We start from the raw sequence: 26,660 nt of genomic DNA on the forward strand, positions 1-26,660 counted from the left end.
AATACTTAAGGAATTGATATTTATTTGGCTCTAAGATAAACTACTACATTCTTTTTTATTCCATGTCCAGAGTCTTGACTTTAATTGTGTCAAAAGATCTGATTTAGGGGGCAGCGGCACATCCTAAGACTTGAACTAATATGTTATAAACAATGTCAACTGTTTTTTTCTTTTGACAGCCACAATGTCAACTGTAAAGACTGTCAACTGTCAAGTAGGCATTAAAACAAGAAATGTGTTAAGACTATCAATTCTCAAGTAGACTCAAAACAAATTCATTTCAAAGTACTTTTTCCTAGTTTAGTAGAAAAAATACACTTTGGCTTTGGACAATTGTGACTGAAATAGAGAAGAGGGAATGAAGTTGCTTTGCTTCAGGTTCTGTAAAGCTTAATTACATTTACTCGAGTGATCCATCTTAAACCTCATTTTGTATCTAATTACCCATAACCATGGTCGGTTTCTTGATTACCAATCCATGGCCCATTCAGAACAGAAGCTTAATTAAAGTCTATTTCCAATAAATAGTTGTAGCCTGTAGGTACACTCAGTTTACAACCTTGTCATATTTCTTGTTTACGCATACTCTCTGAGGGTCCTTGTCACATTTCTTTGACGCTTTAGATGGAGAATATGATCCTGGGAATAGGCCTAAACTTTCCTTACATTGCTAGCCATTGTGTGCCATATGATTCTTGCACACTGTTAACTGCATTTTAATCTCTGTTCATTATTTTTGAAAAATTTCTCATTATTTGTTTTCCTGTTCTTTTGAAACACTATACTGAAATAAAGATGGCTACTATTTCGAACCCAGACATGATTCCCTTTCAAAAGGATAATAAAAGTTAGTGATGCTCAATTTACTAATCTCTAAACAATTTCCCCTGTTTTACTAATTCAAACCCTAATAAGTTTATCAATTAGCCCAATTCATAAACACTTTTGCCTAAATTTTTTGTCTTTTTAGATTAATATACCAACCCCTGTAAAAACAAAGCTTAAACAACATAAAATCGCACAAAAAAAGAAAATTGAACTTGCATCTACAAACCCTAAACCCTAACATATCCAGTAAAAATCAACTCAATTTCGAGGGAAAAAAATTGCTAGCACACAAATAAACTACATACCTTTCACAGTTGGTGTGAATTTTCTGCGATTTTCTCGTTTGGGTAGCTGTTGCAGACGGCTTCAATACTTGACAATGGGATTTTTCGAGTTACAGAGACAAGGAGGACAACGAATTGAGCGGGAAGAAGAATTAGAAACAGCGTTTCCTTGTGAACGTTTGAAGGGTAGGTATTTTTTCATATTCCCCATGCTTCTACGTGTCAAAGAATAATGAAGTATTGTAGTCCGGGCCCATATTTAACTCACCTTTGGTTAACATTGATCAGAATTCTTTTTATAGGTCCTAAACGGTGACTAAATAAAAGATAGGTTCTGATTGGTGATTAAAACCAAAAGATAAGTCCTTATTTTGGACTTATGTAAAAGAGAAAGAAAGAGAAGACAACTTATGTAAAATGCAATTTGTAACTTTTTAAATGAAAGAGTTAGATAACATCACTCATTCAAATTATTTAGTTTATATTTAATCTTGGTATAAATTTATAAAACCGTGCAATTGCACGGGTTCTATACTAGTTTGCCAATAAAATAAAATTGAGTTTCATATGTTCGGTTTTGTACTCGTAAGTCGTACGGTATATCGTATTGTATTCGTATGTGAAATCGTACGTTATACATACCCCGTACTAAGTCCTACGTGTATTGGCCTGTAAACCCTCGTAAAACCCCAAATGAATTTTGTCCCTCTCAGCTGTTCTTCATCTCCTTCCTCATTCTGACTGCCTACTCCTCCTACAACCCTAACTATCTTCCTCCAACCTCTGGTCGGCGGCTCCTCTTCCAACCACATCTCCTCCTCCGCCGCTGATTTTCTCGATTAATATTTTCTCTCCGCATTGTGTAGTCGTAGTTGTACCGCTCCCTAGTCGGCGCCGCCTCTGCAAACCGCCTCTCATCTCTGCTGCTGCTATTCTCGGTAATTATCTACAAGTATTTTGTATCGTTTTTTCTATTGATTTTATTTTTACTTTTGATTATATGATGAAATTGTGTTTGTAATACAGATACAACACAATGGCACCTCCACATAATAAGAACCTGAAGAGGAAATCCGGGGAACGGCAAAATAAACCATTAAAATCTGGTGATACTGCTCCTTCTCAGGCCTTGCCACTTCAATTTGATGATGATGCTCCCGATTTTCCGAGAGGTTCTTCACATTTCTCACTCTTCACTCTTGCACATTAATGGTTTATTTTGTTTATTTGCTTGTGGATTCAATCTCAATTTGTTATGGGGGGTTTCTATTTAGGAGGAGGAAGCCGGTTGAGTCGAGAAGAGAGAGATGGAATTAAGGCTGAAGTTGACGAGGAGTTTGATGCCGAATTGAGGGACTCGAAGAGGAAGAAGAATAGTAAGAAGAAAAATCATGCCAATACACCGATTGACGACGATTTTGGTTCACTTTTTGGAGAGGGGATTTCAGGAAAATTACCTAGGTTTGCAAATAAGATCACTTTAAAGGTATAATCATATCGTGCTTCCCTTGTGAAGCATTTTTCTTTTTGCCCTCTACGTGTACTAAATAGTAACATATTACTAATGATGTAGAAAAAGCTATTCTTGACTGTATATATTTTTGAGCTAATCCTTTCCCTGCACGTATCTCATTGGTTTAGTTGGGATATTTCATTACATGTAAAAAAAGTTGTATATGTAATATACATTGTCACTTTTTTTACAATTATGGCTATTTTGCTTCTCTCTATGCATTCAGTTTGTGTTGGGGACTCTGGTTTTAGTGCAAGGGTTTCTCGTTTGCCAACACTAGATTGGGTATTATGTAAATCTGGTAGATGACAAGATAGGAATTGGAAAAAGAAAGTGGTGGTCTTTTGTTTATGACTCTTGATTCTAAATCTAGTCTTATCAGACTGGAATTTTACAAGGAAAGGAAACGTGAAGAAAGAAACATTAGGTGTTCTAAGGCTTTTAGAGTTAGCATCTGCCCTTGTTAAAGTTTCCTGTAGATTCCCCAAGGATCATGGCTACTTCTGATGGCAATTAGTCTACAAGATAACTGCCTAAGCCATTTTTCCCACCTAGGAGATGCTATTAGATGAGAAACTCCCTAAAGGCCACCCTTTCTCCAGTTTAAGAGACCAAGCCCCGTTTAGTGAAGAGTATGACAAAAAAAATCATAAAGTGTTTTTGTATGTCAAATGGAAATTTGGGGTTTCTTTTTGTCTCCTCCATATAACTCATGGTTAGTTGGTAGAGCAATACTTATTCTGCTATATAATTATATGCCTTCCAGACTTACATTGGTCATTCTTTGTTAACATTGATCATTATACTTGAATATCTACCATGAACCAAAAGTGACTACATTATGAGGGTTATTGTTAGCGTCAAGGTACATTTGACTTTTGGAGGCTAAAATGTCTGTTCAGATGGTCATTTTAATTAAACTCATTCTTAAAAGTAATTAGCAGGTTATAGACCTAACGAAGCCATATCATCCTGTGATGGTTACATACTATGTCATTACCAATAGCCTCCTATATGATGTATACCATATTTGAATTCGAGTGTCACCCCCTTGGTGCCGTATTGCCTTTTATTTGAATCCGTCATTACCTAAAAATTCATGTTTGAGTGTTAGATAAATGATGTGGTTATGGGAAGTAAGGGAAGGTCTTCTAAGGACGTGTATATCTATTCTGGAGAAGAATTAAGTAATCTTCTTGAAGATATATACTTGTTGACTTGCTGTGCTGTTGATAGTGGTTTGGTTTTGTTAGCCTCCATTTAAAGCATCCTTTTAAGGCTTTCTTGGGGTCGCTTTCCTGATAGTGTGACATCGCCCATACGTCTGTATCATTAACTTTTTGTGGTCATTAAAAGATAGGTGGTAACTCCAAATCCTTTGGCCTGCTTTATTCTTTTGGTTTTGTCCGATGAATAAATTTAGTTATTGCAAAAAACTAGAGGATGTTATTTATATATTAATTAATTATCAAAAAAAGAGTTCGAGTATTTATTATATTTTATATCAAGGACTCATTTCTATATCTGATTTGTATGAACACCAGAATCTTTCTCCGGGAATGAAGTTATTTGGAGTTGTTGCTGAAGTAAATGAGAAAGACCTTGCTGTAAGCCTTCCTGGTGGCTTGCGTGGATTAGTTCGGGCTAGTGAAGCGGTTGAGCCTGCTTTAGCAGATAATATTAAGGTGGTGGTTGCAATGTTTTTTGTGGCAGTATGAATTATCTTTTGGAAATTTAGCTGTCATAGATACTCTGTCAGCTAAAAGGCCATGCCTTCGCTTATATTGATCGTTTGCTTCCTTGTTTACCTCCTTGCACCAGGATGTAGAGGGTCATTTCCTCTCAGGCCTGTATCATGTTGGCCAGCTCGTGTCATGTGTCGTATTGAAAGTGGATGATGATAAGAAAGAGACAGGGAAGGGAAAGGTTTGGCTTTCATTACGTCTTTCTCTATTGCACAAGGGCTACTCTTTGGATGCAGTTCAAGAAGGGATGGTAAGCTTTAACTGATTACCTTTCTTTTTTATGAGCTTGATAGTGTGCCACTGTGCCTGTTTGATCATATTTGATTTGTGTGCCATGGAAAATTTCTTGACCCATCAGTGTTTCCCTTCCCTCAAGATTACCTTAATGATCTTTTCCTTATTATTAGCAGTATTTTGGCTGTTTCATTTTGAAGCTTTTAAATCTTATACAAGTGTACTTTAACATTATTCTGCTGTGCACTTGTATTTTGCGGAAAATCTCTGATACGCTTTCAGTAATAAAAAACGAGAACATTTGCTTCTTTTTTCCTTTCCGATTCACAATTAACAATGGCATGCATTTTCTTTTTAAATTCATGTGAGTCCATTCAGTTAACTAAATTGGAAACCCCCTTAGGTGGTGGGCCCTGGTGGCTCTTGGAATAACTAGTGATTCTGATAGTTGATTAGAGTTTGCTACCGTTCAGAAACAATTAGAACTTAGACCTTGTTCTCTCCGGTTTAAAATTATGATATTAGTTTAAAATCATTTTAATATTTGTAATCAGTAAAAAATTGTTTTACGAAGTCTACAAGTGTCAAACTGTAAAGACAATTTTTTCACTAACAATCTGTTTAAAGTTCAATCCGATAAAATTTAGCCTGTAAAATTTGTTTCAATCCTAAAAAATCAGTTTTATGTCTTTTATCAGTAAAAGAATTGTAGTTTGGTAAAGAAACACAACAGGACTTCAATCAACTATGCAACCATTAGTAGATAGCTCAACTAATTGGACACATAGTGTTGCTTAATGCCATTGTTTCTTGATGCCTTTTTGAGACAACGTGCATACTAGACCTGGTTATTGGGCGGGGCGGGTCAGGGTCGGTGCGGGTCAAAAGAGGGTCGGGTATTGAAAGGGTCATTTTTAGCGGGTCGATAATGGGCGGGTCAAAAGCGGGTCGCGGGTCATTAGTGGACGGGTCAATAAACGAGCAATGAAAAATGAAAAACAAAAGAGCCATGTGCAAGTACAAGTAAATACGAAGCTATACACGTAATTTTTTGTATAATTACGATTTTAATTTTCAAAATAATTGTAGTATAAGTTTGACCCTATAATGACCCTGTCCAATAAAGGCCCTGTCCAATAAGAGCCCTGCCCAATAAAAGCCCTATTAACTTGACCCTAACCCTATATCCATTGGATTACCCTGTCCAATAACCAGGTCTAGTGCATACATCACAGACAGTGGTTCTTGACTTCTTGTATGCACTGGTGGTTACATTTTTTTAAGAATTGATTACAGACGTAGATTCTCACCACTCACAGCTTGGTCCGAATTTATTTGGATCAATTAAGTCTGCCCCTTTGTCACGAAACTAAAGCTTTTGAGAACTTCAGATGTATATTTGTTTATGCAATTACTTTTAAAATTCTTAATCTTTTACGGCTTATGACTTTTACTATTGTATAATAGGTCTTGACTGCAAACGTGAAAAGCATTGAAGATCATGGTTACATTCTCCACTTTGGGCTGCCTTCTTTTACTGGATTTTTGCCAAAGAAAAGTGATAAAGGTTGGTCTAGTGACATTGTTTATGTACTTTTCGTTTAAATTAGAACGCTCATCTTGGAAAGGACTTCTTAGGGATGAGAACTGATGTTACTTTTTCTTCCTTTTATTGTTTTTTGTTTGATATGTATTATCTATTATGATATGTTTATCCATCCTTCATCCTCCTTTATCCAATCTACCATCATATAATTGTATCATTTTTGTTAGTCTTAGTTGTGTGTAAAATAACTCTTAGGATCACTAGGTTGTTGATTGTTTGTCCCGACTCCTAAGGCGTTGTCCCTTAAATTTTCAAAGCTTTCTATTATCTTTTTAAGAATGAAAAGCAAAATGATTGTTCCTTTATCCACAGGGGCAACCTTAGAAAATGTTTGACTAGAGTTCGGATTTTAGTTGGCCCGACTTCCCTCCTCCATTGAAGTGGTTTTGCTTAGGGTTGTAAACTTGTAATTGAACCAAAGTTGTCATCGAAGCTTGACTTCAGGTCACTAAGTGTCACCAATTACGGTAGCTCAACGACCTATGATGCAAAATTGAATTGTCTCTTGTTATGAAACCCTAAATGTTCGTTTCATATCTGACCAAATTTTTTTTATAAAGAATTGAGGTTCAACTGAAGATTTTAGTGATTTGTTGTAATCTCTATGTTTGAACTTTTACCTTTGAACAACTTGTATCACCAACTTGTTTGAGGAAATTTCAATATGAGATACTTAAGCTCTTTTGTGTTGACAACCTATTTCCAAGACCTATGAGGCTATGATACTCGAACTATTCATTTTTCTTCACCAACATACTCGACAACCGGACATGGTTATGACGACACTTGAACACATTATTTTGAGCCAAAATCATGCAAACGATTTTGTAAAATATCCATCTCCAACCCTTCTATCCGAGTCCAATTTTCATAACATAGAATGATACCACTACTACTTCCTGAGTTTTGCAAATTTTGTTACGTTTCTGAATTAGGAACAGCACCATGTTTTTCACTATTCCGCCTTGTGTGTAATTTCATAATATAGCTTTATTTTGCGAATTTGCGGTGTAGATTTTTTCCCGCTCCTAAGACTGTCTGTTTACATGTTAAAGTTAATTAAAATTTTAAGTTCACACAAGTGTTTTGAGGAGGTTTTGTTTTTGAAAACTTTTGATGGGTTCTGAGCGTCTGCCTAATTAAATTTGTAATTCATCATGAGAAGTATTTTGTAACATGCTGGGATATTTTTCCACTAATGAGTAACTATTAGTTTCTGGCTCGACCGATGCACAACCACTCTTTGTTATTATATTAATAGGTATAAATGAGTGCTTCACGTTTCAAAAAACATGTACTACAACTCATAGTGTGTTAACAATGGAACAAATAATTATAGGAGTACATTATTTTTAAGGGCCTCGTACGTTTTTTAGGTGGACTCCAAATTGCCCAAGAGTTGGCTTATATAATAGGGATAAATGCTTTTCTTTTCCTTCCAATTTGTTACTATGTATTTAAGAAGCTTATTTATTTCAGAGAGTAACATAATGGTACCAAAGTAGTGGTGGAGGTTCTATTTATCAATATTGATAGGTTACAAGTTCATTTCTAACTTCACTATTTATTAATTATTTTTTTGATGGACAAAAACTGGCTTACATGTATTGGCTCTTGTAGATAGAGATGTGCCACATGACAACTTACCCATGCTTGAGAATGCTTTTTAATATACAGTAGAGATAGATATCCATAATTACAATTAATTTAGATTCTTGCTACATTAGCAAGTTATAGTGGATCTTCAACCATTGGGAAGTAATATGTCGCATGTAATTCAAATCCATATTGTTCATCTAATCAGACCCATCACATAAGAGTTTGTATTATAGGCTATTCCCTCGGCATAACAAGAAACTTTTGCATTGTAGATCTGCCCCCTGAATACCTAGGTTCTTTAGCATGTATTTTTAAAAAATAAGATATAATCTACACTACGGACTTCCGCTTGTGGATTTTCCTTAGCTTGTGATTGCATATGCTATGCGTTGAGGGCCAATTCTTCATATATTTCGGCTGCCTGAAAGGTCCGCTGGGATCTTCTCTTTCATTTTGCGTGATATTGGTATAGATTGTTGTTGTTCTTTCTTCCCATGAAATCTGAAAATTTTCTGCAGATGCTAGGGAGTTAAAGATGACTGCAGGGCAGCTTGTGCAGGGAGTAGTTAAAAATATTGATAATGTTCGTAAAGTAGTTTATCTGACTACTGATAGAGATATGGTGTCTAAATGTGTGGTAAGTCTTTGTTATGTTGGTGTTCTATTTTCAAATATATTGAATCATTTTGTGAACTTTTTATTTGACAGTTCTCTTTTTGAAATTTATTTGCAGATGAAGGATCTTAAGGGTTTTTCGCTTGATCTTCTTGTGCCTGGCATGATGGTTAATGCACGAATACAGTCTACACTTGAAAACGGGATTATGTTATCTTTTCTAACTTATTTCACCGGAACTGTATGTATTATGCATCTTTGTTTTCGTTAAGTCCTTTGCTAATGGATGCTTTTTCCTCTAAAGAAACCCACTTCTCTTTATACAGGTTGATATATTTCATTTGCAGAATGGATTTCCTTCCTCTAACTGGAAAACCCAGTATGAAAAAAATAAAAAGGTATGGCAAAAATGAAGCCACTTTGTCTTTCATATGCTTGATATGCAAATATGCTGTGATATAAATATATAATGCAAATACTTTAATATACAAGATCAGATTTGGTGTGGCTTTATGGCTCTGAGAGTCTGAGATGTATGTTATTAAGTATGGAACTGTTGTTAATTTACAAGAACGTCTCTAAGATATTAAGAACAGTATTACCATTAATAAACAATTTTCATTTCTTGCTTGTGTTTCCCGCTTCCCCATTCTTAAGTGGTTCTAAATCTGTTTGTTGCAGCTTTTGACAATTTTAGAGTGATTTGTATGAGATGACTTCATATTGTCTAAAGATGAAGTTGGAATTGAATGGATTTTTTTTTTGAGTGGGTGATTGTTGTGATGCAATAAAGGCGGACATTCAGCAATTTTGGGAATTACGTGAACCAAAATATATAATTTGTAACTCGCAATAAATAGGGAACATCTTCAGATGTAAACTCTACAAATCACTCCCAGACCTCCCGGTCCAACCATATATAATAAAATGATCTGGAACTTTTTGGTCAATTTGTTATAAGTTATACGACACTGAAGGAAGAACTGAAATATGATGAACTGTCATCAGTTCAATATAAAGAAATGAAAAAAGATATTAAGAGGAAAATAGAAAAAGGAACATAGGAAACAGAGGATATGAATAAAAAGGAAAGAACTAGTCAAAGAAAAGTCAGTACTCCGTGTTAAAGTCTTTTTTTAAGAAGATAAATGAACAAGGAGGAAATAGAAAAAGGGCAGGATGTTAAAGTATTGGTTTGAACATGCAATGTGAGGATAGATATAAAATCGCACTATCATCCTCTCTAGTTTTACAATGGCTCTTTTGGTTATTTCATGAGTCACACACTCACACTGCACAATTGATATAAAGATCAATGATAATAAGCAAACTTGGGAAAAGCAGAAGATGATAAGATGAAATGGGGGGTGGATGGGCATGATGTTAATCAATTTGAAATCAAATAACTTAAGATTCTATCTTAATTTGAGTTAGAAAATCCATGCTGTTGTAGCATCTGTTTTATCTAATTTTGCATTATATTTCATCTCCAGTTCTTTCTTCTCTTACTGACTCTCACTCTCGCTCCATTAGCTTTTGGATGCAGATTGGTCTATTGGGAGTTGGGGAGGAAGAGTTGTGTTCCTAAATAGTGAAATGAATATTCATTTATCAAAAAACCTAATGCACTGAATATTTCAACTTCACTAGGGCGTTTTTTAAACTGACCTTTTCAGTTTCTTTTTCACCTGATACCAGACGTGAACTCAACTGAATTACCAAACCAGTAGCTCTACTATGGCCTCACGTAGATATGTGCAAACATGTAGAATTGTAAATGATGGGTCTTGCAGTAATTGTCTATGCATGTTAAAATCCATATGATTTGGAAACTTTGTATGTTCAGTCGTAGATTTGCTGTTGCTGGCATGCCGCAGCCACACCACACCTTGACATAGGATTTATTTGTGATGGAAGTACAAGATTTTCCCAATAAACTGTTCTGTAACTGATTCTCTTAAAATTTTGTTCTTCAAGGCTCATTAAATGTGTTCATTTTTTTTCCTACTCGATGTTAAGTGTGATAAATTAGATATTTTATCAACTAAGCACTTGCCACATACGCAGGTCAATGCTCGGATTCTCTTCATTGATCCGTCTAGTCGGGCTGTTGGGTTGACGATGAATCCTCATCTCCTTCTCAACAAAGCTCCCCCATCTGTAAGTTGTTATGTAGCTTGATTTTGAAGTAGCTATTGTATAAACGTTATGTTGATGCAAGGAAGCTATCAGATTGTTTAGTGTTTATGTTTATGTTGATTCAAAATGTTGTCAAATCTTATTACTAAATTCTTGGTCAGATTAGCAAACGTTATTCAAGTGCTTATAAGCTTGTGTTTCTTTGAGGAGACAACTAGTATAGGGAGATTGGTTCCCGTTAAGATAACAAAACGTAATTAAAGTGCTTGTAAGTTTGTGTTTCTTTGCGGGGAAAAACTAGTATAGGGAGATTATTATCACACCCTCAGCGCATGAGCGAGAGTGCACATGGTGCGAATGTGAGAGATCAAGGGTTGACGTTCATAGGAAAATATGAAACCCTACGTAGGTTTTATATTTCAACTCTACTTTTTCTAGTCATTCTTATTCCAAACACTTCAATTGATAACCATACGTCCATTGAATATCGTAGATACTTGCATGACTATCAGGAATTTCTTTCAATAGCCTTGCTCTTGTGAGTTTCAATTGCCAAAAACTCTCAACAATTTTGAAACAGTCGTGATATGGGGTGGGATATGCATGTTTTCTCCCATAATTTTTGGTAAAGGGGCTTGAAGTTTTTGACGTCAGTACCTGTCTCCGTTTTCTTAGTTCCACCCTTGAGATATTCAAGCACAATGTTCGAAATCTCCTTAAGCATGTTTTTGTTAGCGGAATTTCAAGAACTTCATTGTTATCGCGACATTTGTTGTACCGGATTTCAGGAGTGTAGTTGTATATATAGTTGAGGAGTAGTATTAATTAGAGACTAGGTTCTATTTGAATTCAACTAAAAGGAGAACGGGGAGGGGAGTGGGGAGGAAACAACACAATAGCATGCAATAGATTTAAACAAAATTCTTTTTCCATGTGCCGAGGTGCGCTTTTATACGCGAACACGTGCCAAGTTGCAACGATGGATGCAACCGCACATACGAGGCTGCACCACACTCAAATTGGTGGAAGACACTGATATGAATTTGGGATTTGGTGTGTCCGCACTGATATAGGGTGCAACTGTACTTTGGTAATTCGTGCTTTGTTAACGGTTGATTGGTGGGATGCAGTTGTTGGTTTGTTGTTGCTGGCTGTTTAGCGAGGAGAAGGTGAGCAAAGGCAGGGAGTGGCGAGGTGGAGAGGGAGAGCAGGCCTGCGTGGCTGCTGCTGTGAAGTGGCCAGCAAGTTGAGATGCGTGGTTGGTGGCTGAGTGAGAAGGCAGCTGTGTGGTGGTCGGTGTTTTGATGGTGGCTGGATTCTGATGCTTGGTGGCTGTAGTCACAACGGGCTAGGAGTGCCAAGCCACTCGAATTACTTGGACTTTATCTTCTGTTTTTGCTGTTTTGCAACTTTTAAGTCCAAATCAGTTTCTCTTCTCTTATTGGTCGTTTGGTTGTTTGGTCGGCATGTTACTATGAAGGTGGGAGATTTACTTACCTAGTCCCCCTTGGTAGGTGGAACTTTCTTCAGGAATTTGAACTTCTTATGTTCAACCATACTAAATTTGGCTCTGAAGTCTCTTAAAAGTTTCTTCATGAAAAGTTTCACTTCTAATGTGCAACCAAAAACCATTAACCTCTATCTGAATTTCATATTAGTATGAAAAACTCTCTCATCATTAAATGTGTATCCAATGATATCTGGATATCGCAATGAGTAAAAGCCTTAGTTTAGTGTTACACCTACAATAGCTGGGCATGAAGAGGTCAGAGATCTGAGAGTGTTAGTCTTAATACAAAAACTCTTTACCTTTTTGCACAAGAGCTTATACTAGTTTCAAATGTCAGGATATCAAATAGAAAGGATGACTCCAACAATCTTTGTCCACCCCAATGGAAATAACACGTGAACAGTCTTTGCTCAGAGGGATATAGCTCAGTTGGTAAGGCTGCCGCCCTCCCTGCCGACTTACGTGTCATAGTTGACAACAATACAACATATAGCTAGTTTGACTGAACCAATTGATTTGTGTAATGTATCAAGAGAAATCGCGGATATTATATAAAGCACTAAATATTTGCTTCATGTCTTTCGTAGAGTTCAATTACTTGATGGAAGTGAGAATTTATTGATTATATATATGCTTTTCCCAAAAATAAGATTTAGGGTTACCTAGGCCCTGTTCCCTTAACCTTAAAAAAGTTATATACAATAAAAATAAGTTAAAATATGAAAATTAAGATTTAATCAGTAAAATTCAATAACTTAAATGTGGCGAATCTGTAAAATAAGCTTTAATCAGTAGAAGTAATTTAACTAATTCATTACCATTACCCCATTGCCTTCAAAGAGGCTCCTGCAATAAGCGGGGTCCGGGAGGGTCGGGCGTACCCAACCTTATCCGTGCAATTGCAAAGAATCCAATTCAAATTGACCCATAAGTGAAATAATTTGACTAAAGTACACAAATAATTTAAATTCAGTAAAAGTAATTTAAGTCCAACAAAAGCGAGTATATATTTTAAGTGCAATGTAAGTAATTTTAGGCATCAGTATATATGGTCTTGGAGAGAAATTTAATTTGACAGGATGTAATCCATAGCTAAATTGTGTGAACTGTGTTTTTCTTTCCACCTGTGATGCTCGGGCTCGCCACTTGCCCTAACTGTATGGAGTTAGAAAACAGACTCGCCTCTTTCTAACCCTAGATCTAAAATTGAAGTTGAAATCCGCAAAAACAACAATGTTAGATCTCAAATTGAAGTTTCTAACCGTATATATTAGGCTTTATTCCGCTTTTTAGAGTGACCTAGTACAATTCATGCATATGTGTCCCCTCCGGCCACGCGGCCACCTTCTCTGGTCATGGCTGCTTGATCTTACGGGTCTATTGCCAAAATTTTCTCTATGTTCATTTTTGAATGGGGGCAGTCTGTTCAAACTAGAGAGAGAATTGAGTGGGCCTGATGTCATGTGAGGTTAGGGAAATACAGTAAAAGATTAGCAAAATTTTCCTTTCCCTATGTATGCAATAAAGCTTCTATTTTCCATGTTTTTTTAATTCTCTGATTTCACTTTTCTTCTCCAATATTTATTATCCGACCAATTCCCTCCCTCCCTCTTGATTACCAATTATTGTTGGTCATATATGATGAAGTTTTTTTTAATTGGATTTTGCATCTGATATGCAGCTCGTCAAGACAGGAGAGATCTATGAACACGCCAAAGTTGTCAGAATAGATAAGGATTGGGGCCTTTTGCTTGAAATCCCATCCTCTCCAGCTCCCACTCCTGCATATGTGACTGTATGTATTTCTTTTGCCTTAATATTTTTGTTTGCTATCTATCTATACTTTGGATGACAAGTGTGATTCATTCAACAGATTGGTGATGTGGCTGATAAAGATATCCATAAACTTGAGAAGACATTTAGGGAAGGGACTGATGTTCGAGCAAGAATACTTGGGTTTAGGCACTTGGAAGGGCTCGCTATGGGGGTTTTAAAGGTTTGCTTTCTTCCTCTTGCATGCACATTTTCATCCAAACTGAGTTAACTTTTGGTTGCTTTATTAAATTTTCTTGTACAATTTAACACCTTGTGCTAGATATTATTATCATCATATCGGCAGTATTCTGTTATGATTGGGGGATTATAGAGATGAGCTCAAGTAGATTCTAGGAAAGGTACGTTCATGAAAAATCAATAGAAAGTCGGAAGCTATTGTTGGTAGTCCATTTAATTTCTCCATCTAAACAACCTTCTGAAAACGTTTTATCTTCGTGTTTGTAATGGCTAATGGTGTTGCATCTCTGACAGTATTACAATTGTGTTTAAAGAAAACTTCTGACTTTCAAACTCTAGTACTTCGTAGTTTGTTTCACATTTCCACTGATATTGTGGTCATTAAACTGTTAATTTGAGATGATTCTTTTAGCCCCTTTATCTAGGCATAAGATTCGTTTTATGAAAAAAAATCTTCTTGCATCGTGTGATTTTTTGCCAGGCATTATGATGAGAATCATATGACCAACCTTTGTTGGAAGTGGGAAAAATTCAGATATATATATGCCTACTTGCCTAGAAAATGAATCTTATAGTGTTGAAATCCTACATCAACTTTTAGAATTCCCATTACAATTTCGGTATGCAGTTGATCTTTTTCCTCTATGATCTATGTGAATGTAGACTTTGAGGAGTACGGCTATTATCTCAATTTGTAAGACGTGATTTTTGGTATATGTCCTTACTCTTGCTTTAATTTATTTGCATTAAAATACAGTAAGTTGGCATTAATAACGAGTAGAACTAGAAAACTGGGGAAGTAGACAAAAAAAGCTGTGGAGTTTATAATCTTGATGTGTGTGATAGGGGAGGGGGGGGGGTCCCTCTCCCATCAGAAGCTCAGCTCTTAAGTCCAATTAATGATACTTTCTTTACTCCTGTTATTTCTATGGTGGTTGCATTATACATACAAAATATTGCTAGTGGAGTTTTCCTGGAGATACAGACCAAGATTTCTCCTTTATATGGAAAGAGTTTCCAAATAATCTGTTTGCTAGTCTGTGTTTGTTATTTCTCCCTAACAGTAATATACATCTTCTTTGATTAACTTGTTCTATTTTATATCTGTGCAGGCTAGTGCATTTGAAGGTGCAGTCTTTACTCATGCAGATGTCAAGCCTGGAATGGTAGTGAAGGCTAAAGTTATTTCGGTCATGAGTTCAGGTGCTATTGTGCAATTTCCCAGCGGTGTCAAGGCACTTTGTCCTCTAGTACATATGTCTGAATATGATATTGAGAAGCCTCGCAAAAAGTTCAAGGTTTTTAGAATTCATTCCACTTTATAATTTTATTCTGCTATGTTTATATTCTCATTTTCTATGGACTATTCCAATGCTTAGGACTTAGGAGTACTTAGGGAATGTTGCGTAATAGTCTGATAGGAAGTTTCGCAATTAGCTGTCACGTAGTTGTGAAGTTCAACCTTATCTAATTATCATGTCACCTAATATATGATGTGAACATAATTTCTCCAAGTATATTGTAGACCATGTTTAGTATTATACGGCCAAGGGATTATCCATTTTGTTGTGATTTTCTCAATCCATATATGGATCTTGGGAGTCTTGGACAGTTGGACCTCTAGGCAGTGCAGATTCTGGGAGCTATATTTTCTTTGGCATCCTTTTTCCTTGAATAGGTGGTTTTCCATTGTGTTAGTGGGTTGGGGTGGGGGACACATATGAAGGAGCCCATTTGATGGGAAGAGGGATAGAGAGAAACCAAAGAAAAAGTCCGAATACGTAATGCTGTTATTATATTAGAATTTCCCTTAATGGTAAGTTCTTCAATGTAAAAAGAAAAGATGATCTATTTACCTTTTGAATTTTTTTGGCAGAATTTAATGTTCTAAATCATATTTTTTGTATGGTTATTGATATTATGGTGCTGTGCAGATTGGAGCAGAGTTCATCTTTCGCGTTCTTGGTTGCAAGTCAAAGAGAATAACTGTTACACATAAGAAAACACTTGTGAGTCCCCTCCCCACCCCCCCTTTCCACTTTTGAAGGTCTTATTATTATACTTCGTATGGATTTTTTTATAATTTGTCAAATGGTCAGTTATGCCTGGAAATAAGTGTGGTACTCTGTAATAATTCTTCTATGTACTTCACAAGTCAACCTTCTTCCAGTGTGTCTTTCTCTCTTCTAAATTTTCAATTGAACTGAATTGGGCATCCATGGAAGAGAACCACATTTACATAAACTTTAGCTCACCAATTGATGAATCACATGAATGAATTAAAGATCTCCTTTCTCATATGATGGAAAACGTGCGGACCGTCACATCTCCTTCCCCCTCAAAGACCATATTTCCTCACAATGTTAGTCTTGGTACCGTGAGGGTTGGTGATTTTCGGTAGGTGTGGTTGTTTCGGGAATATGGTGGTGGTTTCGGTGGTTGGATGGTGGTTTTTGGTGGATAAGTGGTGGTTTTCGTAGTGGTTTTTATTGGGTGGTTTTTGGGAAGTGGTTGGTGATTTCGGTATGTGGGTGTTTCGGTATGTGAGCTGGCTGGTGGTTTTGGTGGGTTGGGTGCCTGTTGTTGGGATGGTCAGGTGGTTGAGCTTAACGGGTTTGTCGGGTTGGACATGAGCTATGGGTGGTTGTGGTGGTGGTCAAAGTTGGTAAACATTTAACTAGGATTACGTAAGTATTTTAGAATTAAATTGTGGGTAGTTAATTATACATAACCCGAGGGTCACTTGAGAAAATAAGGAAAAAGCGACCAAATAGAATTTGCAATACCATAAGGCCACTCTTTAGAATTTCCTTTGATTTTTCCTTTTTTGTTTTGTCTATGTGTTTGGAAATGGAGGAGGGGGGTTGTAGGTAGCTGGCAAAGTGTCAACAGTGCACTTTTGCTGTGAAGCGCGTCATGGTCACCACTCTATGCTTTGCTTCAGCACGGTCACACCGTCGCAAAAGCAGCATCTTGTGGGCTTAAGATCTGGGTTATCATTTTAATATAAGAGTTTTTGGTAAATGATCTGTAGATTTTGTCATGTTATGTACTTTCTATAAGCCATAGAATTAGGGAATATTCTTGAACAATTCTACCAGCAGTGCACCTATATTACTTTGCACAATTCCAATTAAGGTTCATGCTTCTTACAGAAAATTGCTCAATTCAAATTATTTTGCATAATTTCATTATTTTTAGCCAAACTTATTAACGCACATTATATAAAAATAAAAGATAAGTGAAAATTCTTGCCAAGTTGGTGTTTCAAGACACTTATATAACCTACATGCACAGCTTCATATAACTCTTTCAAAATCTTTCTTTTAATTGTTATTTTATTCTCTTTAATTGCCAAAGATGGCGCATATCCGACAGTTTCTTATAGAATGGATCTTTCCGTTTTTTGTGTCTTATGTAATGCTTGGCTTGCTTCAGGTGAAATCAAAACTTAGCATCCTTAGTTCCTACACCGACGCAACTGAAGGATTGATAACCCATGGATGGATTACGAAGATTGAGATGCTTGGATGCTTTGTCCGATTTTACAATGGAGTTCACGGATTTGCCCCGAGGTTATAGCTCGTTTTTTCTTGTTTGGCAATGTAGTTTCATCTGTAGACCCACACCTTTCAAACTGATTACAATGCTTAGGTTCGAATACATTTCAGTTGCCTTCTTGTTTGAATGTGACTTTGTGCTTTATTTGTCATACCAGAATTAAAGGTTTGTTCCTCCACATCACATCCTAGTGGCAAACCTTTTCTTTCTCTTCCTCTAGAGCAATTACTAGGGTTTATAGCTAGGGTAGAATGGAGCTACAATCTTAGGAGGGGGAGGGGGGACGAGGTTCTACGGGGATGTGGTGGAGGTAGAAACCGCCTAGTATGAGATTCTAGTGCAAAAAGAGAAATCCAAACTCTAGAATGGAATGGAGTCTAATCTATTCCATTTCAAATAGCCTAACCAAACACCGCCATAGAAACTAGATGTTGTTGTATATTGGCTAGCAAAAGGGGGAATTTTCGGAGATGTTTGATAGTTGTTTGAATTTGAAAATTAATATTTGGTTTGAGAATTATATTTATTTTCTTTAATTAAGATAGCAGAATCTAGAAATAGCAAGGGCCTTCAAAGTTCAAACCATGCCAGAAATCTGGAAAAGTCTTCGTAGTTGGTAGTCAAAACTGTTTATCAGGTGTAGTCTTTATTCCATTCTTTTTTTAAGTGTAGTGATTCTTTAGCAATCCTTCGTGCTTAACCTTACACTCCCTCCCTCGTAAAGAAAAGAAAAAGAACAATTTGAGAAGGGAAAATGCATTCTCTTCATCTGGTGTAAGGCTGGCTACTCCAACTTGTTAGATAATGCTTCTAGCAATTAAGGGATAATGCTTCTAGCAATTAAGGGATAATGCTCATTGTGCAGACCTGCTCTGAATGTCCAAGCCTGCGACCATTTCATCATGTTGAATGTATTAACCGAATTCTTCCAAATTTAAGGATAAAGTCATAAAACGGTTATGTAAATATTATATAAACCATATTTCGGTTAAGATGCCTAGATTTAGGGAAAATAATAGTGAACGTGTCAAACTCCCGGAGTCCCAGTCTTAGACTTTAAGATCATGATGGCTTACTATTTCCCTTTTACAAACTATTATATTATGCTATATCATCTTTTATGAGCATAGCTTTCTTTTCTCATGATAAGATTATTCATAACTCTATTGTCCTAGATCTAGATCGATTGCATCACTCCTTCATATTTATTTGTGCATCTCAGTGGTGCTGATGTTTTCTTGTTTTCATGAACTTGGTGGTATAGTCAGTTTGATAGACAGGTTTTTGCTGTGCCACTTTTTATTCTTACTTTGAGTTTCAATGATCAGTTGTTTAATTATTTGTTCTCTTTACAGATCTGAGCTTGGTTTAGAGCCAAGGTGTGACACAAGCTCAAGATATCATGTTGGGCAAGTGGTTAAATGTAGAGTAACAAGTTCGATTCCCGCTTCACGTCGTATCAGTCTTAGCTTTATTATATCACCAACTAAGGTTTCTGAGGATGACATGGTCAAGTTGGGTAGTGTGGTATCTGGAGTGGTTGAGCTTGTCATGCCCAATGCCATATTCTTACATGTAAATGTAAAAGGAAACATGAAGGGTACATTATATACTGAACATTTAGCTGACCACCAGGGACAATCTGCACAGCTGAAGTCAGTCTTGAAACCTGGGCATGAACTTCCTGAGCTGCTGGTGCTAGATATTGAAGGAAACAATATTATACTTAGTGCAAAATATTCTCTCATTCATGCTAAGCCTCAGCTTCCTGCTGATACCACACAGATCACTCTGAACTCAGTGATCAATGGTTATGTATGTAACTTGATTGAAACTGGATGTTTTGTCCGATTTCTTGGACGCTTGACCGGCTTCTCTCCAAGGAAAAAGGCACTAGATGACCGTAACATTAATCTTTCTGAAGCCTTTTTTGTTGGACAGTCAGTACGCTGCAATGTCCTTGAAATCAACAATGAAAGTGACCGCTTAACATTGTCACTGAAGCAGTCAAGTTGCTCATCTACTGATACTTCCTTCCTCCAATCATATTTTCTAACAGAGGAGAAAATTACCGCGATTCAAGTGTCAGATTCAAATAGCGCGGAGTTTGGTTGGCCAGAAAATTTGAATATTGGATGTGTTGTGGAAGGTAAAATTAACGAGGCTAAAGATTTTGGGGTTGTTATCAGCTTTGAGAAGTATAGTGATGTTTTTGGTTTTATTACACAGTATCAATTGAGTGGGAAGACTCTAGAAACTGGCTCCACTATTAAAGCTATAGTTCTGGATGTTTCTAAGTCAGAGCGTCTAGTGGACCTGTCCTTGAAGCCAGAATTTGTTGAGGGGTCTAAAAAAGATGTTTGTGTGGCTAAGAAGAAACGAAGAAGAGAATCGAAGGAATTCAAAGTGCATGAAACAGTAAAAGCTGTTGTTGAATTAGTGAAAGAGGATTACTTGGTAGTTTCGTTACCAGAGCATAACTTTTCAATTGGATATGCAGCAGTAGCTGATTATAATATGCAAAAGCTACACCGGAAGCAGTTTTCTACTGGGGAAACAGTTGTGGCAACAATCATGGCACTTCCGAGTGATTCAACAGCTGGGAGATTACTTCTGCTCCTTGAATCCTGTAACCAGGCCGTGGAGACTTCAAGTTCAAAGAAGGCAAAGAAGAGGTCTGGCTATGACATTGGCTCTCTGGTCCATGCAGAGATTACCGACATTAAACCTCTTGAGATGTGGTTGAAGTTTGGAATTGGATTTCGGGGGAGAGTTCACATTGCGGAGGTAAATGATGAGTTTGGTGTTGAAGATCCCTTCTCTGCATACAAAGTCGGGCAGGCATTGACCGCTAGGATTGTTGCAAATTGTGTGAAGCCAGAGAACAATAAAAAAGGAAGCCCGTGGGAATTGTCTCTAAAACCATCAATGATTTCTGGTGAGTTGGTGTTTTCTCGCCATTGTGATTTAATTAACTATCCTTCATTTTGTTCAGATTGAGTTTAGGTTTAATTAATTAAATTGTTTTTAAGAGGATGTGATTCCTGGATTGGCGGATATACCGTCCACCCAGTCCCGCTACTCAGTAGAGGGGAAGTTTTAGTTTTCAATAGCATTAGCACGTGCACGTCCATTAAAGAATTATCAAATACTGCAGACTAACAGAATAGTACTTTGAAGGAACGGGGCGGTACAAACAAGTTATCTTGTGAAATTTTTCAATGATTTTGGCACAAAATGTGCCCAAGTGTACTCAAGGGAAATGAAGAGTCTGAGTAACATAGCAAACTAAAAAAATGTACTCCCTCCGTCCCAGATTAGTTGTTACACTTTCCTTTTTCGTCCGTTCCAGATTAGTTGTTACACTTCTAACTAGGAATGACCCCACAATTATTATATTGTCTCTCTCTTCCCACTAAATTTTTTTTGTCCCCACACCCTCTCTCGTTCAATTGAAAAAATACCCCACTAAATCCTATCACATCTACTTTTTCAATAAAATAATACTTCGTAATTGATAACCACACTACTACTTATCGCATTAAACTGTGTGCCCAGGAGAGTGTAACGACTATTTGGGACGGAGGGAGTATTATTTAATTGGAGGGTGAAATACATCGTTCCATTTTTTTCGCAGTGGTACATGTATGATGTGTCATTTAAAATTTACTGTTTTTCTGACCTTTACTGTTCACCCTTCCTAAGGTTTCTTTTTGATACCGTGTTCAGGTTCTAGTGCAATGGAGAAGATGCAAATAACTGAGGATTTCAACTTCTCAGTAGGACAGCATGTCAGTGGTTATGTGTACAAAGTAGATAAAGAGTGGGTCTGGTTAGCAGTCTCTCGACAAGTGAAGGCTAAGCTTTTTATTCTCGACAGTGCAAGTGAACCAAGCGACTTGGAGAAGTTTCAGAAGCGGTTCCGTTTGGGGGCTTCTCTCTCTGGGTACATATTGAGTATGAGCAAAGAATGGAAGTCCTTGCGTTTGGTCTTGCATCCGTTTTCTACTACCTCTGATGGATTAATTGGTGGAACGGAGAATAGTTACACATCAGATGAGAAAGAAGTGTGTCATGTACATAACGGTGATGTTCTTGGTGGCAGAGTGTGGAAGATTCTTCCTGGTGTCGCTGGCATTCTTGTGCAGATAGGACCCCACATATATGGTAAAGTTCACTACACCGAACTTGCTGATCCCTGGGTTTCTGATCCCTTATCTGGCTACCATGAAGGTCAATTTGTTAAATGTAAAGTCCTAGAAATCAACCACTTAGCTAAAGGTTCTGTCCACATCGATTTATCATTGCGCTCCTTAGAGGATACCGAATCTAGGGACTCCCATAGCGGGTTTATTCAGAAGATCGAGGACCTTCAGCCTGATATGGTGGTGAACGGTTATGTTAAGAGTGTTACTCCCAAGGGCTGCTTCATTTTGCTTTCCAGGAATGTTGATGCAAAAATCAAGGTTGCCAACTTGTCTGATGGATATGTTGAGGATCTTGTAAAGGAATTTCCTGTTGGTAAACTTGTAAAGGGGAAAGTTTTATCGGTGGAGCCTTTATCCAAGCGTGTTGAGGTTACTCTGAAGACAGATAATAAGAGTAGCAGATTTGAGTTGAGTGATTATGGTAGTGTGAAAGTTGGTCATGTTGTGAGTGGTAGGATTAAACGGGTTGAATCATTTGGTCTCTTTATTGTGATTGATAATGCAAACTTGGTTGGATTATGTCATGTTTCAGAGATATCTGATGATCATGTTGACAATCTTGATGACCTATTTAGAGCAGGGGAGAGAGTTACTGCAAAAGTTTTGAAAGTGGATTTGGAAAGACACCGAATATCACTTGGAATGAAGGCTTCATATTTTGATGATGAGGAACATGGGAATGATAACAAAATGGTGCAGGTTGATTCAGTTAATAGTTCTATAACTGTGCCACAAGCTAAAGGTGACACCACTCAAGTTGAACATTCCGATTCTGCGTTTCTTGAAGATGGATCAGCTCTTGTCCAAGTGGAATCTAGGGCTTCTGTGCCTCCTCTGGAGGTTACCCTTGATGATCTTGAGGATGATGAGGTGATTGATCAACCTGACAACAAGGAAACAAATACTAATTGTTCCATTGCTGTTGATGAGAAGAGCAAGAGGCAGGCTAAGAAAAAAGCAAAGGAAGAGAAGGAACTACAAATCAGGGCTGCTGAACAACGTTTGCTTGAGGCTGATATCCCAAGAACTAGCGATGAGTTTGAGAAAGTGGTTAGAAGCTCCCCAAACAGCAGCTTTGTATGGATAAAATACATGCAATTTATGCTTTCTATGGCTGATGTCGAGGGAGCCCGGTCTGTGGCTGAAAGGTAATATCTATCTTTGATATCCATGCCTGAACTTAATGATTTACGCTCCAGCTTACTTAACTACTTACCAATTGTTATTGTTAATCCATAATGCATTCTGAGTTGTGAATCCTTACTGTCCTATGTTTAAAGGGCCTTGAAAACAATCAACCTCACTTGTGAAACGGAGAAGCTAAACGTATGGGTGGCATACCTTAATCTGGAAAATCAGTATGGGAATCCTCATGAGGTGCATATCTTTATAATTGTGAATTATTTAATTTCTTTTGTCTATATCCCTTCATTTTTATGCCTTCTGAATGTGGTGGTCCCTCAGGAGGCGGTAGTAAGACTATTCCAGAGAGCATTGCAGTACTGTGATCACCTAAATCTGCATTTGGAGCTGTTGGGTTTATATGAAAGGACGGAACAGCATAAGTTGGCTGATGAGCTTCTTGAAAAAATGGTCAAAAAGTTTAAACAGTCGTGCGAGGTATGTCTTTAATTTTTGCTTGAAGGCAGGCTTGGATTGGGAGCTAAGGGGGTAGAATAAAGTAAACAGAAAGATGGGAGCTAAGGGGGTAGAATAAAGTAAACAGAAAGATGGATGGGGGTAGTGATGGGAGAATAGCTGCCCTCAATTTGGGGGTGATATTGGTGGGTAAACTGTCCCCCCATCCCTTTCTCCTTCTTCACCGCTATCGCACTCTAATTCTTTCTCTTGTACTCTCTTGCTACCTCCTTAATTATTTACCCCCAATCCAAATATTTATTTCTAGATGTTTTACTCTATGATATTAGGTATGGATGAGGCAAATTCAGTGGCTTTTAAAGCAAAATCCGGAGGAAGTTGATAAGATGATGAATCGTGCTCTTTTATCTCTTCCAAAGCATGAACACATACAGTTTCTTTCACAAGTAGCTGTCCTTCAGTTCAAAAATGGGGTTCCTGATAAAGGGCGTTCAATATTTGAGAAAATGTTGCGTGAATATCCAAAGAGAAGAGACCTATGGAGTGTTTATCTTGATCAAGTAAGATTTGCTTTTTTATAGTTTTATAAGAAATTTGTTCAGACACCTAGCCTTTATGGCTTACAGATTTTGTATTTCCATTGTACAGGAAATTCGATTGGGTGATGTTGACAACACACGTGCGTTGTTTGAAAGAGCAATTAGTTTGAGCCTTCCTGCAAGAAAGATGAAGGTTCAATCATCTTCTTTCTTCAATACCCTTATACTAGTATGTGATTTTTGCTCATTGTTTTTCTACTCTTCTATTGCAGTTCTTGTTCAAGAAGTATCACACTTACGAAAAGTCACTTGGTGATGAAAAACGGATTCAGAATGTGGCTCAGAAGGCCAAGGAATACGTGGCCACATCTACAGTATGAGATGGACTGCTCTGTGTTGTTCTACTTGCCTTTCCCCCAGTGATTGTTGACTGAAATGGAGAGCACACACAGTAGAGGCATTGCCACTTGAAAGATCATTGGCAACTGGGGCTAAACAAATGTGGTATTGGTCACTGTCTTTGATGGAGATGGTGCTGAGAAGAATCTCCTTAACTGCAGTAGCCCCTTGCCCCCCTTATTTTCTCCGAGGTATGCGGGAATTTTTGGGGGATTTCAGCTGCGTTTAGAGAGCACTATAACCAGAGGTTGATGAAAAGTCTCTTGTTTGGGGCCCATAATTTTGTATGTTGGTGCTGTAAATTAAGAATGTTTCTGGAAATTTCGGATTAGAATTCTGATGGACTGCGTTGTGGCTTTCATTTTGTGGGGAGAGCTATGTGTTCTTATAGTAGGAGGTGTCAATTTAATGTGTAAAGTTCAGCTTCCTTAGGACCTCATGTTTTAGCACCTCATATACTTGGTTAAGGGTATTGTTTTATTATCTTATTGAAATTTTGTCAATTTTTTTTGAAACATTGTATCTTATTGATGTGTAAAAGAACTCGTAATATCATTTAGAGGTTCTCATCATATGAGATTTTATTTTCATGGATGTTGCCATTGTTGATTTGGATTGTAATACAGAATTGTAAGATCATAAAAATTTCTATCATATTGAAGCACGTTGAGGAATAAGGACTACTCTTGTGAAGCTTTTAGTTTTTACAGTGAAATTAAGATGTTAGTTGACTAGATGAGGTTTTTGGCTAAGCTTGTTTTCCTATCAAGTGACTTGTTTTAGTCTAAGGGGTTGAAAGGTTAACTTTTGGTCCTAAATATTGCCCAAATTGTCAACGTTGTTGGTAAAAACTATTAGGTTTTGTGCAATGTGCATGTAACTAACTTTACTTTGTTCATTTTGTTTTAACATGGTCGGTGATGGTTCTCATTTCTATTAGGAACGTGTCATGTGTCTAAAAATTTGCGCGTAATTTAAGATATACTCCGTAGTAATGTCGATATTGCATGGATATTTGTTTATTCGAACCACGCACAATTATTAAGTGGATGTCCCGAATTAAAATGTGGGTGATGGAGGAAGCGGGTGACATATTATTCGGATAACACTTAAACAATACTCGGTAAAAATTTGTATGGCTTAAACAATAAAAATTTGTATATCCATATATGAAAAATTTGCATGGATATAGTTTATAAGAAATTCTTCAAGACTCCAAGCGTTATGGCTAACAATAAAAATTTGTATGCCATTTATCACCACCTTAAAAACTCTTTGTTTTTTTTCCGTACAAACCTCCCTAAATATTTTAATAAAATAAAACCCTCAGCTTAAACATTATTACCTTCTCCATTCATCAATACAAGACGACTTGGTTAGTTCATTACCCCTTCAAATTTTATTTTAACGCTATTATTTAAATTTGATTAAATAAGTATAAATTGTGTGTCGCACGTGCTAAAAGCTACTCCGTACATTTCCAAATACTTGCAATTGTTTGATTTTGCACTAGTAATATATTACTGCGGAGTACTACGTAACACATAAAATCAATTGTTATTGTGTACTATGTTGTTGGATTAGCCTAAAATCTAATTGCATATTTTTTCAACTATCAAATTTTTATAGCTTTTACTAGTATATAATTGTATATTATGACTGTCAAACTAGTGTTTTGGCAAGTATGTCAGTCAAACAGTTGCAAGTATTTAGGGACGGATGACCTAGTATTGTAGATATAAACATATTGGTGGTTAAATTTGTGCATTGACAAGTGTGACCAATCAAAATGTATCAAGTAAATAAACACAAAGAAGTATGCCGTTAAAATCATGTTGTATAAAAAATCTTTCAATTTTATGGCCCCTTGTTACATATACCAAGTACATTTTTAACGCATTAGACCAGCTTTAAATTTAAATAAGGAAGAACTACGATTCATCACATGCATAGAGTCATATAAATCGTTACGATTCCTCCGCCCTTAAAAAAAATATCCCTATAGGATTTCACGTTTTCAATGCACAATTTTAACATTTATATCTTTAATTTTCGATATATAAAAATTATGAAGGAAAAAAAATTGATATCTTAAAACTAAATACATTATATTTAGAAGAAACTAACCAAATTTTAGATGACTATTTATTTTCTTTACACATAAATTGCAAAAAATAATTAGAAGAGTAGGTTAATATTGTAAAATTAAAAATGTATTGTATTGATTATTTAAGAACAGAAAAAGTATGCAAGTGTGGTGAGCAAATA

At 36.7% G+C, this 26,660-nt stretch overlaps 1 protein-coding gene across 1 annotated transcript; it reads left to right on the top strand.

The window, feature by feature from the left end:
* The first annotated feature begins 1,805 nt into the window (after nucleotides 1–1,805).
* Nucleotides 1,806–25,069, top strand: LOC110795442 (rRNA biogenesis protein RRP5). Its single transcript, XM_022000451.2, has 22 exons — nucleotides 1,806–2,050; nucleotides 2,139–2,284; nucleotides 2,387–2,598; nucleotides 4,170–4,310; nucleotides 4,447–4,620; nucleotides 6,072–6,171; nucleotides 8,328–8,446; nucleotides 8,543–8,665; nucleotides 8,751–8,822; nucleotides 10,492–10,584; nucleotides 13,755–13,868; nucleotides 13,947–14,069; nucleotides 15,199–15,384; nucleotides 16,021–16,095; nucleotides 17,525–17,661; nucleotides 19,003–20,585; nucleotides 21,377–23,003; nucleotides 23,136–23,232; nucleotides 23,320–23,475; nucleotides 23,784–24,014; nucleotides 24,103–24,186; nucleotides 24,266–25,069. The coding sequence occupies exons 2-22, from the start codon at nucleotides 2,149–2,151 to the stop codon at nucleotides 24,371–24,373; spliced, it is 5,691 nt and encodes a 1,896-aa protein (XP_021856143.1). The 5' UTR covers nucleotides 1,806–2,050; nucleotides 2,139–2,148; the 3' UTR covers nucleotides 24,374–25,069.
* The last annotated feature ends 1,591 nt before the right edge of the window (nucleotides 25,070–26,660 follow it).

Source organism: Spinacia oleracea, chromosome 6 (genome assembly GCF_020520425.1).
Source record: "Spinacia oleracea cultivar Varoflay chromosome 6, BTI_SOV_V1, whole genome shotgun sequence".
NCBI lineage: Eukaryota > Viridiplantae > Streptophyta > Magnoliopsida > Caryophyllales > Amaranthaceae > Spinacia > Spinacia oleracea.